At 44.4% G+C, this 11474-nt stretch overlaps 1 protein-coding gene across 1 annotated transcript; it reads right to left on the bottom strand.

Moving 5' to 3' along the window:
• Nucleotides 1-5113: 5113 nt before the first annotated feature.
• LOC127928879 (calcium-regulated heat-stable protein 1-like) lies at nt 5114-7626 on the bottom strand. Its single transcript, XM_052516427.1, has 3 exons — nt 7589-7626; nt 6860-7105; nt 5114-5455 (listed from the first exon to the last, which is right to left on the bottom strand). Exons 1-3 carry the CDS (start codon nt 7624-7626, stop codon nt 5290-5292), a joined length of 450 nt encoding a protein of 149 aa, XP_052372387.1. The 3' UTR covers nt 5114-5289.
• Nucleotides 7627-11474: the final 3848 nt, after the last annotated feature.

Here is an 11474-nt window from a genome sequence, read left to right as displayed (position 1 = left end):
CAGCCAAGACTCTACTGATAACAGACTAGATCAAACCCATTAACAGCCAAGACTCTACTGATAACAGACTAGATCAAACCCATTAACAGCCAAGACTCTACTGATAACAGACTAGATCAAACCCATTAACAGCCAAGACTCTACTGATAACAGACTAGATCAAACCCATTAACAGCCTAGACTTCACTCTACTGATAACAGACTATAACAAACCCATTAACAGCCAAGACTCTACTGATAACAGACTAGATCAAACCCATTAACAGCCAGACTCTACTGATAACAGACTAGATCAAACCCATTAACAGCCAAGACTCTACTGATAACAGACTAGATCAAACCCATTAACAGCCAAGACTCTACTGATAAGACTAGATCAAACCCATTAACAGCCAATACTTCACTCTACTGATAACAGACTAGATCAAACCCATTAACAGCCAAGACTTCACTCTACTGATAACAGACTATAACAAACCCATTAACAGCCAAGACTCTACTGATAACAGACTAGATCAAACCCATTAACAGCCAAGACTCTACTGATAACAGACTAGATCAAACCCATTAACAGCCAAGACTCTACTGATAACAGACTAGATCAAACCCATTAACAGCCAAGACTCTACTGATAACAGACTAGATCAAACCCATTAACAGCCAAGACTCTACTGATAACAGACTATAACAAACCCATTAACAGCCAATACTTCACTCTACTGATAACAGACTAGATCAAACCCATTAACAGCCAAGACTCTACTGATAACAGACTAGAACAAACCCATTAACAGCCAAGACTCTACTGATAACAGACTAGATCAAACCCATTAACAGCCAAGACTCTACTGATAACAGACTAGATCAAACCCATTAACAGCCAAGACTTCTACTGATAACAGACTAGAACAAACCCATTAACAGCCAAGACTCTACTGATAACAGACTAGATCAAACCCATTAACAGCCAAGACTTCACTCTACTGATAACAGACTAGATCAAACCCATTAACAGCCAATACTTCACTCTACTGATAAGACTAGATCAAACCCATTAACAGCCAAGACTCTACTGATAACAGACTAGATCAAACCCATTAACAGCCAAGACTCTACTGATAACAGACTAGACAAACCCATTAACAGCCAAGACTCTACTGATAACAGACTAGATCAAACCCATTAACAGCCTAGACTCTACTGATAACAGACTAGAACAAACCCATTAACAGCCAAGACTCTACTGATAACAGACTAGATCAAACCCATTAACAGCCAAGACTTCACTCTACTGATAACAGACTAGATCAAACCCATTAACAGCCAAGACTCTACTGATAACAGACTAACAAACCCATTAACAGCCAAGACTCTAGATAACAGATCAAACCCATTAACAGCCAAGACTCTACTGATAACAGACTAGATCAAACCCATTAACAGCCAAGACTCTACTGATAACAGACTAGATCAAACCCATTAACAGCCAAGACTTCACTCTACTGATAACAGACTATAACAAACCCATTAACAGCCAAGACTCTACTGATAACAGACTAGATCAAACCCATTAACAGCCAAGACTCTACTGATAACAGACTAGATCAAACCCATTAACAGCCAAGACTCTACTGATAACAGACTAGATCAAACCCATTAACAGCCAAGACTCTACTGATAACAGACTAGATCAAACCCATTAACAGCCAAGACTCTACTGATAACAGACTAGATCAAACCCATTAACAGCCTAGACTTCACTCTACTGATAACAGACTATAACAAACCCATTAACAGCCAAGACTCTACTGATAACAGACTAGATCAAACCCATTAACAGCCAAGACTCTACTGATAACAGACTAGATCAAACCCATTAACAGCCAAGACTCTACTGATAACAGACTAGATCAAACCCATTAACAGCCAAGACTCTACTGATAACAGACTAGATCAAACCCATTAACAGCCAATACTTCACTCTACTGATAACAGACTATAACAAACCCATTAACAGCCAAGACTTCACTCTACTGATAACAGACTAGATCAAACCCATTAACAGCCAAGACTTCACTCTACTGATAAGACTAGATCAAACCCATTAACAGCCAAGACTCTACTGATAACAGACTAGATCAAACCCATTAACAGCCAAGACTCTACTGATAACAGACTAGATCAAACCCATTAACAGCCAAGACTCTACTGATAACAGACTAGATCAAACCCATTAACAGCCAAGACTCTACTGATAACAGACTATAACAAACCCATTAACAGCCAATACTTCACTCTACTGATAACAGACTAGATCAAACCCATTAACAGCCAAGACTTCACTCTACTGATAACAGACTAGATCAAACCCATTAACAGCCAATACTTCACTCTACTGATAACAGACTAGATCAAACCCATTAACAGCCAAGACTTCACTCTACTGATAACAGACTAGATCAAACCCATTAACAGCCAAGACTCTACTGATAACAGACTAGATCAAACCCATTAACAGCCAAGACTCTACTGATAACAGACTAGATCAAACCCATTAACAGCCAAGACTCTACTGATAACAGACTAGATCAAACCCATTAACAGCCTGAAGACTCTACTGATAACAGACTAGATCAAACCCATTAACAGCCAAGACTCTACTGATAACAGACTAGATCAAACCCATTAACAGCCAAGACTCTACTGATAACAGACTAGATCAAACCCATTAACAGCCAAGACTACTGATAACAGACTAGATCAAACCCATACTCTACTGATAACAGACTAGATCAAACCCATTAACAGCCAAGACTTCACTACTGATAACAGACTATAACAAACCCATTAACAGCCAAGACTCTACTGATAACAGACTAGATCAAACCCATTAACAGCCAAGACTTCTACTGATAACAGACTAGATCAAACCCATTAACAGCCAAGACTCTACTGATAACAGACTAGATCAAACCCATTAACAGCCAAGACTCTACTGATAACAGACTAGATCAAACCCATTAACAGCCAAGACTCTACTGATAACAGACTATAACAAACCCATTAACAGCCAAGACTCTACTGATAACAGACTAGATCAAACCCATTAACAGCCAAGACTCTACTGATAACAGACTAGATCAAACCCATTAACAGCCAAGACTTCACTACTGATAACAGACTATAACAAACCCATTAACAGCCAAGACTTCACTCTACTGATAAGACTAGATCAAACCCATTAACAGCCAAGACTCTACTGATAACAGACTATAACAAACCCATTAACAGCCAAGACTCTACTGATAACAGACTAGATCAAACCCATTAACAGCCTAGACTCTACTGATAACAGACTAGATCAAACCCATTAACAGCCAAGACTCTACTGATAACAGACTAGATCAAACCCATTAACAGCCAGACTCTAATGATAACAGACTAGATCAAACCCATTAACAGCCAAGACTTCACTCTACTGATAACAGACTAGATCAAACCCATTAACAGCCAAGACTTCACTCTACTGATAACAGACTATAACAAACCCATTAACAGCCAAGACTCTACTGATAACAGACTAGATCAAACCCATTAACAGCCAAGACTCTACTGATAACAGACTATAACAAACCCATTAACAGCCAAGACTCTACTGATAACAGACTAGATCAAACCCATTAACAGCCAAGACTCTACTGATAACAGACTAGATCAAACCCATTAACAGCCTAGACTCTACTGATAACAGACTAGATCAAACCCATTAACAACCAAGACTCTACTGATAACAGACTATATCAAACCCATTAACAGCCTAGACCTCACACTACTGATTCTGTCTCTCAGGTGATAAGACACAAGAACATGTTCAACGTTTATTTATATTGATCAACTAGAAATAAAATCCAGGCGTAATGAATTAATTTGTAAAGCTGACAGAACAGTAGGCAGTCTCACGTCTCCATTCTAAATAGAGATTTATGCTGTTAAGAATTCATTAAAATGTTTTACATACCTGATACATGAGTAGATATTTCTCATCTGAAAACACACCTCCCATTTGAAAACACACCTCCCATCTGAAAACACACCTCTCATCTGAAAACACACCTCCCATCTGAAAACACACCTCCCATCTGAAAACACACCTCTCATCTGAAAACACACCTCTCATCTGAAAACACACCTCCCATCTGAAAACACACCTCTCATCTGAAAACACACCTCCCATCTGAAAACACACCTCCCATCTGAAAACACACCTCTCATCTGAAAACACACCTCCCATCTGAAAACACACCTCCCATCTGAAAACACACCTCCCATCTGAAAACACACCTCCCATCTGAAAACACACCTCTCATCTGAAAACACACCTCCCATCTGAAAACACACCTCCCATCTGAAAACACACCTCCCATCTGAAAACACACCTCCCATCTGAAAACACACCTCTCATCTGAAAACACACCTCCCATCTGAAAACACACCTCCCATCTGAAAACACACCTCCCATCTGAAAACACACCTCCCATCTGAAAACACACCTCCCATTTGAAAACACACCTCCCATCTGAAAACACACCTCCCATCTGAAAACACACCTCCCATCTGAAAACACACCTCCCATTTGAAAACACACCTCCCATTTGAAAACACACCTCCCATTCACAACATAACCCTCTGTTTTATTCAACAGTCACACTCCCAAACAGGCCCGAGATTCAATCCGATCAGGCGTTGTCGACGATGCGGCTTTTAAAAAAGGCAGTGTTACCACGTTGGTAGAGGTTAACATTAGCATTAGCATTAACATTAGCAGTGTTACCACGTTGGTAGAGGTTAACATTAGCATTAGCATTAACATTAGCAGTGTTACCACGTTGGTAGAGGTTAGCATTAACATCAGCATTAGCATTAGCAGTGTTACCACGTTGGTAGAGGTTAACATTAGCATTATCATTAGCATTAACATTAGCATTAGCATTAACAACGCTGCAGAACGCTTGAAATGTGGCATCGGTCCACAGGCACTATGGAATTAAATCCAATTGAACAGTGGATCTCAGTGATATTAGTTCAAACCATGAATAAAAACCAGACAACCATGTCTTGTTGAAGCGATGCAGCTTTATTTAATTAACCTTCCCGTCTAATGATACACGTCTTCTCTATTCAAATACCAACCTTTCCATTTCCTCCCACAACAAGCATTAACCCATATGTCCCTTCGGGAAAAGGACCCTTTCCCTGTTGCCATTTCTCCCCTCCAGAAACCTCCGGGACTCAGGAGGAGCTGAGCAGCGCCCCGCCCCAGGTCTCGTGCTTCGATCCTGGGTTGAGGTGGGTGATGGTGACGTCCACCGCCTGGATCTTCTGGTACTTGGGAGGGATGGAGCACACCTTATAGCTCACCTCATCTCCTTCCATTGGCACGTATTCCCCCTCGATACTGTAGAGGGAGGAGGGAGAGATGAGAACACACGCTCCTCTTTATAAGTTTGTTCTTTTACATCTGTCTCCTCTACTAGAACCACGTGTACTCAACTCTCCTAGAACCACGTGTACTCAACTCTCCTAGAACCACGTGTACACAACTCTCCTAGAACCACGTGTACACAACTCTCCTAGAACCACGTGTACACAACTCTCCTAGAACCACGTGTACACAACTCTCCTAGAACCACGTGTACACAACTCTCCTAGAACAACGTGTACACAACTCTCCTAGAACCACGTGTACACAACTCTCCTAGAACCACGTGTACACAACTCTCCTAGAACAACGTGTACACAACTCTCCTAGAACCACGTGTACACAACTCTCCTAGAACCACGTGTACACAACTCTCCTAGAACCACGTGTACACAACTCTCCTAGAACCACGTGTACACAACTCTCCTAGAACCACGTGTACACAACTCTCCTAGAACCACGTGTACACAACTCTACTAGAACCACGTGTACACAACTCTCCTAGAACCACGTGTACACAACTCTACTAGAACCACGTGTACACAACTCTCCTAGAACCACGTGTACACAACTCTCCTAGAACCACGTGTACACAACTCTCCTAGAACCACGTGTACTCAACTCTCCTAGAACCACGTGTACACAACTCTCCTAGAACCACGTGTACACAACTCTCCTAGAACCACGTGTACTCAACTCTCCTAGAACCACGTGTACACAACTCTCCTAGAACCACGTGTACACAACTCTCCTAGAACCACGTGTACACAACTCTCCTAGAACCACGTGTACACAACTCTCCTAGAACCACGTGTACACAACTCTCCTAGAACCACGTGTACACAACTCTCCTAGAACCACGTGTACACAACTCTACTAGAACCACGTGTACACAACTCTACTAGAACCACGTGTACACAACTCTCCTAGAACCACGTGTACACAACTCTACTAGAACCACGTGTACACAACTCTCCTAGAACCACGTGTACACAACTCTCCTAGAACCACGTGTACTCAACTCTCCTAGAACCACGTGTACACAACTCTACTAGAACCACGTGAACACAACTCTCCTAGAACCACGTGTACACAACTTGCCAGACCACAAACATACCCTGAGTGTATGACTAAAAGATACCAATCACTCTGTACTTCTGATACGGGGACCACACGAACAGCCTGCTTTTGAAGGAGAGAGAGAGAATCTCCTCTCTAAAAGACGGGCACTAGGACCTCAGGGACCAATGACGCCACGAAAAAGGTGGAAAAAGAGTGAACTGCAGACCGTAGCCCCTCGTCACCGTCCTCATCACTGCGTGAGTGGGAGCTGGTAGTATCTTTTTAAATGTGTGTCGAGGCTGTGACCCACAAACTTACTCTGAGATGTGGACAAAGATGTCGCTGCCTCCATCGGCTGGTGTGATGAAGCCGTGTCCTTTAGTCCGAGAGAAACACTTACACACACCGCTGAACGACGGCCCCTCCGCTGCCCGATCCGCCCTGCACACACACACCACAGACACCACACACAGACACACACACACACAGACACACCACACACACAAGCACACAGACACCACACACAGACACACACAGACACCACACACAGACACACAGACACCACACACAGACACACACACACACACACACACACACACACACACACACACACACACACACACACACACACACACACACACACACACACACACACAGACACACACAAAATAAAAGGCAGGCAACATTTTAAAAAAGGAACAATGACAACCTTGTGCACACATCTAATTATTCAGTATGAATATGATTGGATATATTTGGATTCCATTCTTCATTGTAACCATGACGACTCCACAAATAATTGAACACAACCAATATGAGCAGAGTAGTCTTCAATATAGAAATGTTTTGACCAAGTTGGTACTTATTTTGATCCAAAGCCAGAAATGAGCTGGGTCACTCAGCTTTATGATGACAAATAAAGATGTTGCTGTAAATAGCCTACTAAATAGGCCGGACCTCGATGAATATTAAAATTGCCTAAATAAACTAGTACATTTCATTAATTAAATAAATTAACTAGCTCAGGTCTTGAAAATATGGGCAAACTGTTCCCCCTCCCCTATCCTCGCTGTGCCTTCTTTCATTCAGCCTCTTCTTCTCCTCAGTAGAGAAGGACTCTGTGTTTCAGAAACTCACTTTCTATAGAGGGGCTATCACTCTCCCACCGTGGTACATAAAGACAGGTAGTTATTTAGAATGATTTATTTCTGTTTTTAGAGGGAGAGAAACCAAAAGGCGGCCGTGCCCAGGGTTAACACCCCTACTCTCTTCAAGCCAGCAGTGGTATGCTGCTGCCCCTTCTATAGAGGGGCTATCACTCTCCCACTGTAGTACATAAAGACAGGTAGTTATCTACACAATGATTTATTTCTGTTTTTAGAGAGAGAGAGAAACCAAAAGGTTGCCGTACCTATTTTTCTAAAATCGTCAGTCCACATGTCAAGTGTAATTGAGCCATTGTATTTCCCCAAGTTCTCTCTCAACTCCGGGACACCCGCCAGCTAAATGATGTTATTGCCTGATACAGACCTCTCAGCACCCGAGGAGAGAGACTCTCTGACTCTCTCAACTCTATATGTTGTTGTTGCCTGATGCAGGCCTCTCAGCACCCGAGGAGAGAGACTCTCTGACTCTCTCAACTCTATATGTTGTTATTGCCTGAAGCAGGCCTCTCAGCACCCGAGGAGAGAGACTCTCTGACTCTCTCAACTCTATATGTTGTTATTGCCTGAAGCAGGCCTCTCAGCACCCGAGGAGAGAGACTCTCTGACTCTCTCAACTCTATATGTTGTTATTGCCTGAAGCAGGCCTCTCAGCACCCGAGGAGAGAGACTCTCTGACTCTCTCAACTCTATATGTTGTTATTGCCTGATGCAGGCCTCTAAGCACCCGAGGAGAGAGACTCTCTCAACTCTATATGTTGTTGTTGCCTGATGCAGGCCTCTCAGCACCCGAGGAGAGAGACTCTCTGACTCTCTCAACTCTATATGTTGTTGTTGCCTGATGCAGGCCTCTCAGCACCCGAGGAGAGAGACTCTCTGACTCTCTCAACTCTATATGTTGTTGTTGCCTGTTGCAGGCCTCTCAGCACCCGAGGAGAGACTCTCTGACTCTCTCAACTCTATATGTTGTTGTTGCCTGAAGCAGGCCTCTCAGCACCCGAGGAGAGAGACTCTCTGACTCTCTCAACTCTATATGTTGTTGTTGCCTGATGCAGACCTCTCAGCACCCGAGGAGAGAGACTCTCTGACTCTCTCAACTCTATATGTTGTTATTGCCTGATGCAGGCCTCTCAGCACCCGAGGAGAGAGACTCTCTGACTCTCTCAACTCTATATGTTGTTATTGCCTGAAGCAGGCCTCTAAGCACCCGAGGAGAGAGACTCTCTCAACTCTATATGTTGTTATTGCCTGATGCAGGCCTCTCAGCACCCGAGGAGAGAGACTCTCTGACTCTCTCAACTCTATATGTTGTTATTGCCTGATGCAGGCCTCTCAGCACCCGAGGAGAGAGACTCTCTGACTCTCTCAACTCTATATGTTGTTATTGCCTGAAGCAGGCCTCTAAGCACCCGAGGAGAGAGACTCTCTCAACTCTATATGTTGTTGTTGCCTGATGCAGGCCTCTCAGCACCCGAGGAGAGAGACTCTCTGACTCTCTCAACTCTATATGTTGTTATTGCCTGATGCAGGCCTCTAAGCACCCGAGGAGAGAGACTCTCTGACTCTCTCAACTCTATATGTTGTTGTTGCCTGAAGCAGGCCTCTAAACACCCGAGGAGAGAGACTCTCTCAACTCTATATGTTGTTGTTGCCTGATGCAGGCCTCTCAGCACCCGAGGAGAGAGACTCTCTGACTCTCTCAACTCTATATGTTGTTGTTGCCTGATGCAGGCCTCTCAGCACCCGAGGAGAGAGACTCTCTGACTCTCTCAACTCTATATGTTGTTGTTGCCTGATGCAGACCTCTCAGCACCCTAGGAGAGAGACTCTCTGACTCTCTCAACTCTATATGTTGTTGTTGCCTGATGCAGACCTCTCAGCACCCGAGGAGAGAGACTCTCTGACTCTCTCAACTCTATATGTTGTTGTTGCCTGATGCAGGCCTCTCAGCACCCGAGGAGAGAGACTCTCTGACTCTCTCAACTCTATATGTTGTTATTGCCTGATGCAGGCCTCTCAGCACCCGAGGAGAGAGACTCTCTGACTCTCTCAACTCTATATGTTGTTATTGCCTGATGCAGACCTCTCAGCACCCGAGGAGAGAGACTCTCTGACTCTCTCAACTCTATATGTTGTTGTTGCCTGAAGCAGGCCTCTCAGCACTCCGAGGAGAGACTCTCTGACTCTCTCAACTCTATATGTTGTTGTTGCCTGATGCAGACCTCTCAGCACCCGAGGAGAGAGACTCTCTGACTCTCTCAACTCTATATGTTGTTATTGCCTGATGCAGGCCTCTAAACACCCGAGGAGAGAGACACTCTCTCTCAACTCTATATGTTGTTATTGCCTGATGGAGACCTCTAAACACCCGAGGAGAGAGACTCTCTGACTCTCTCAACTCTATATGTTGTTGTTGCCTGATGCAGGCCTCTCAGCACCCGAGGAGAGAGACTCTCTGACTCTCTCAACTCTATATGTTGTTGTTGCCTGATGCAGGCCTCTCAGCACCCGAGGAGAGAGACTCTCTCAACTCTATATGTTGTTATTGCCTGAAGCAGGCCTCTAAGCACCCGAGGAGAGAGACTCTCTGACTCTCTCAACTCTATATGTTGTTATTGCCTGATGCAGACCTCTCAGCACCCGAGGAGAGAGACTCTCTGACTCTCTCAACTCTATATGTTGTTGTTGCCTGAAGCAGGCCTCTCAGCACCCGAGGAGAGAGACTCTCTGACTCTCTCAACTCTATATGTTGTTATTGCCTGATGCAGGCCTCTAAGCACCCGAGGAGAGAGACTCTCTGACTCTCTCAACTCTATATGTTGTTGTTGCCTGATGCAGACCTCTCAGCACCCGAGGAGAGAGACTCTCTGACTCTCTCAACTCTATATGTTGTTGTTGCCTGATGCAGACCTCTCAGCACCCGAGGAGAGAGACTCTCTGACTCTCTCAACTCTATATGTTGTTGTTGCCTGATGCAGACCTCTCAGCACCCGAGGAGAGAGACTCTCTGACTCTCTCAACTCTATATGTTGTTGTTGCCTGATGCAGACCTCTCAGCACCCGAGGAGAGACTCTCTGACTCTCTCAACTCTATATGTTGTTATTGCCTGAAGCAGGCCTCTAAGCACCCGAGGAGAGAGACTCTCGGACTCTATATGTTGTTATTGCCTGATGCAGGCCTCTCAGCACCCGAGGAGAGAGACTCTCTGACTCTCTCAACTCTATATGTTGTTATTGCCTGATGCAGACCTCTAAGCACCCGAGGAGAGACTCTCGGACTCTATATGTTGTTATTGCCTGATGCAGACCTCTCAGCACCCGAGGAGAGAGACTCTCTGACTCTCTCAACTCTATATGTTGTTGTTGCCTGATGCAGGCCTCTAAACACCCGAGGAGAGACTCTCGGACTCTCTCAACTCTATATGTTGTTATTGCCTGAAGCAGGCCTCTAAGCACCCGAGGAGAGAGACTCTCTGACTCTCTCAACTCTATATGTTGTTGTTGCCTGATGCAGGCCTCTAAGCACCCGAGGAGAGAGACTCTGACTCTCTCAACTCTATATGTTGTTGTTGCCTGAAGCAGGCCTCTCAGCACCCGAGGAGAGAGACTCTCTGACTCTCTCAACTCTATATGTTGTTATTGCCTGATGCAGGCCTCTAAACACCCGAGGAGAGAGACTCTCGGACTCTCTCAACTCTATATGTTGTTATTGCCTGAAGCAGGCCTCTAAGCACCCGAGGAGAGACTCTCTGACTCTCTCAACTCTATAT

Source organism: Oncorhynchus keta, unplaced genomic scaffold (assembly GCF_023373465.1).
Source record: "Oncorhynchus keta strain PuntledgeMale-10-30-2019 unplaced genomic scaffold, Oket_V2 Un_scaffold_4360_pilon_pilon, whole genome shotgun sequence".
In the NCBI taxonomy this organism is placed as follows: domain Eukaryota; kingdom Metazoa; phylum Chordata; class Actinopteri; order Salmoniformes; family Salmonidae; genus Oncorhynchus; species Oncorhynchus keta.
The sequence above is the reverse complement of the archived record's forward strand: the minus strand, read 5'-3'. Positions and strand labels throughout refer to the sequence as shown.